Genomic DNA, 3,422 nt, shown 5'->3' with positions numbered 1-3,422 from the left:
TTTTGCAGGTTACATGGCAATCGCCCTATTCGTGAGTGTAAGCAGATGGCAACTCTCTTTTACCCCGAACATGTTATTGTTGCCACGTCTGTTTTTGTAGCGCTACATGGCAACTATCTAGTGTTAGTAGGTGGCAACTCCTAAAGATACCACCGTAGTCCACATGCCCGTCTCCTCTCCCACACACCAAAAGCTATCAGTTGCCATGTGTTTTTGTAGGGTACATGGCAACTGCCCTAGTGTGCTTGTAAGCAGATGACAACTCTCTTTTACCCCGGACATGTTTTTTGCCATGTTTTGTAGTGCTACATGGCAACTGTCTAGTGTTAGTAGGTGGCAACTCCTAAAGTTTTCAAATCATGGCAACTGTAGTAGACCAGACCATACATGGCAACAGCTGCAGTTGCCCAAAAATGGCATCCAGCACTTGACCTGAGATGGCAACTGCAGTTGAGCAACCATGGCAACTGTAGTTGTCCGATATGGCAACTGTAGTTCAGCGACATGGCAACTGCAGTTGTCCGACATGGCAACTGCAGTTCAGCGACATGGCAACTGGAGTTACACGTACATGGAAGAGGGTCCGGACCATAGCAATCGCGGCGGGACGCGTGGTTACTGCCACGCGGGGCGTGTGGCTCGCAGGCGGGGAGGGGCGACGGCCGAGACGGGTCGTGCGGGCCGCGTGGTCGCTCACCCGGACGTGCTCATGCAGGCGATCGCGCCGCGGGTGTGCCCGGACGTGCTCGTGCGGGCGGGCCTATGTCGATGCCGCACGGGACGTGCGGCAGATTCCCCCTAGATGCCACACGTGTGGCAATTATCGACGTCCAAAATCAAATGGCAAAGAACTCATGCAAGGCTGCACCCCATGGGAGGCCCACGCTCCAGCCACCGTGAAGCTCCCGGTGGCCTGAGCGCTGGCCTAGCCAGCGACGCATAAACTAGGATAAGATACTCAGTGGAACATGTTTTCACTTGAAGCAAACCTAAAACTTCGAATACTAGCCAACTGCGAAACCACCTTCGTTCGTGCTAGCCATTAGTTTTGACCCCCGGATTGTTAGTTGAAACCCTCCCTTTCTAATCGCGCGTTCGTCGAACAAGTGGAGGGTGTTCAAAAAAGAAAATCGAACAACTGGAGCATAACTTAGTTAATCAAGAGCCCAGTGGATCGCGGCAGGGCACGTAGCGTGAGCTATATAAGCGAGCAGAGCACGGCAGGGCAGGGCACAACACCGAGCAACAAGCAACCGAGCCTAGTGGATCGGAAGAAGCATTTATTAGCTTCCTCTGCCGCAGCGCGGCGGCTATGGCGGCTTCTCCTCGTCTCCCCGTCCGAGCGGTGAACCTCGGCGGGTGGCTGGTGACAGAGGGCTGGATGTGGCCGTCCCTCTTCGAGGGCATACCCAACAACTATCTCCTGGTAACTAAAGCGGCCGCCATGGCTCTCTGTTTTTAGTTTCTTGATTGACGGATGAGCACGCGGACGTACGTACGCAGGATGGCGCGCAGCTACAGTTCAAGTCGGTAAAGCAGAACGCCGACGTGGCCGCGGAGAATGGCGGCGGTGCGGGGCTGGTGGCGAATCGGCCCCGGGCGACCGGCTGGGAGATCTTCAAGCTGTGGCGGATCAACGAGGTGACATTCAATTTCAAAATGTTCGGCAACCAGTTCGTGGGCGTCAAGAGCGACGGCTCGCTGGTCGCGACGGCGGCGTCGCTGGGCCGGTCGGAGACGTTCCGATTGGTCCGCAGCCCCGGCGACCAGTACAGGAGATGAAGAGGGGTATGTGGTCCCTTTGCAGCGAGATACTACTCTTGAAACCGATCCTCAAAATGCTGAGGAGATGAAGGATAAAACAAAAAGAACCTAGAAGAGGAAGGTTTATCCTACATCGGCGGTTCGTAGGAGTGCGAGAGTTAAACAAAAGAAAAAATTTCATGATGATATATGAAAGGAATATTCTGGAATAGAAGAGGTCTAGCGGACTTGGCTAAAAGGAGATTCCTTAGTGAGACATTTGTAGAACACAAATTGGATTTTATAGCCTTATTGGAGACGGGTAGAGATAACTTCACGCCGCAGTTTCTCAATACCATTTCAGGGGGGGTTGATTTTGATTGGCACTGTCTACCTCCAAGGGGCGATCCGGAGGGATCCTACTTGGAGTGAAGTGCGAAACCTTAGAAGTGCTCAATGTGGTCCACGGTGATTTTGCTGTCAAATTTCGTGTAAGATCAAAAATTGATGGCTTCAGATGGGCTTTGGTAGCTGTCTATGGTGTGGCGCAGCCAGAGCTTAAACCTGACTTCCTCGCAAATTTGGTGAGAATTTGCGGGGATGAAAGGTTGCCCATTCTGGTGGGAGGTGATTTTAATATCATTAGAAGACAAGAGGGGAAAAATAATGATAACTTCGATGGAAGATGGTCATTCATGTTTAATATGATAATTGAAAGTCTCGATTTGAGGGAGATCGACCTCACTAGTAGACAATTCACATGGACTAATAACTTGCCTATTCCTACTTACGAGAAACTGGATAGGGTTCTCGCTAGTGTGGAATGGGAACAGAAGTTTCCACTGGTAACTGTGCAGGCTTTACAAAGGGGCATTTCAGACCATACACCACTCCTAGTTGATTCAGGGGAAGCAACTCATGTGGGAAATAGAAATACTTTCTCTTTTGAACTAGGATGGGTTGAGAGGGAGGGTTTCATGGAGCTCATTGCGACTGAATGGGCCAGGGACTCTTGCGAGTCCTCTAATATGGAGAGATGGCAAAACAAAATTAGACATTTGCGCCAGTTTCTGAGAGGCTGGGCCAAAAATCAAAGTGGTATTTATAAAGTTGAAAATGAGAGATTGACACAAATTATTAATGAACTCGATGTGAAAGCGGAATCCACTCTTCTTAATATTTCTGAGCAAGATATCAAGAATGAGGCAGAGAAGAAGTTACAGGCCCTTATGAGAGAGGAAGAGATGAAATGGGCGCTTAGAGCAAAGATTTCTAAAATCGTCCAAGGTGATGATAATACACAATTCTTCCACATGATAGCTAATGGGAAACGTAGAAAGAAAAAGATAATCCAGTTAGAACAAGATGAGGGTACAATTGTAGGTCATGAGAACCTAAAATTGTACATCTCCGAGTATTATAAGAAACTTTTCGGAGCGCCCGAAGAAAGTTTCGTATCTCTCGACAAGAGTGCGATCGGGGACATACCTCAACTCAATTCAAATGATAATGAGGTGTTGGCTGCCCCTTTTTCTGAGAAAGAGGTGTTTGAGGCAGTAATGCAAATGAAGCATAATAAGGCGCCAGGGCCGGATGGGTTCCCGGCGGAGTTTTATCAAAAATGTTGGCACATCATCAAGCGAGATCTTATGCCTATGTTTCATGATTTATTCGATGGT

The 3,422-nt window shown here is 49.3% G+C and overlaps 1 protein-coding gene across 1 annotated transcript; it reads left to right on the top strand.

The window, feature by feature from the left end:
* The first annotated feature begins 1,312 nt into the window (after nt 1-1,312).
* On the top strand, nt 1,313-1,782 carry LOC141022564 (uncharacterized). The gene is made up of 2 exons (XM_073498825.1): nt 1,313-1,426; nt 1,504-1,782. The coding sequence occupies exons 1-2, from the start codon at nt 1,313-1,315 to the stop codon at nt 1,780-1,782; spliced, it is 393 nt and encodes a 130-aa protein (XP_073354926.1).
* Nucleotides 1,783-3,422: the final 1,640 nt, after the last annotated feature.

The sequence above is a fragment of the Aegilops tauschii genome, chromosome 5 (assembly GCF_002575655.3).
Source record: "Aegilops tauschii subsp. strangulata cultivar AL8/78 chromosome 5, Aet v6.0, whole genome shotgun sequence".
Lineage (NCBI taxonomy): Eukaryota > Viridiplantae > Streptophyta > Magnoliopsida > Poales > Poaceae > Aegilops > Aegilops tauschii.
This window is presented reverse-complemented; position numbering and strand designations above follow the sequence as displayed.

Coding starts and splice junctions, on each gene's coding strand:
- LOC141022564 (XM_073498825.1), top strand. CDS start 1,313: ATGGCGGCTTCTCCTCGTCTCCCCGTCCGAGCGGTGAACCTCGGCGGG. Junction 1,427..1,503: donor TACCCAACAACTATCTCCTG/GTAACTAAAGCG, acceptor GTACGTACGCAG/GATGGCGCGCAGCTACAGTT.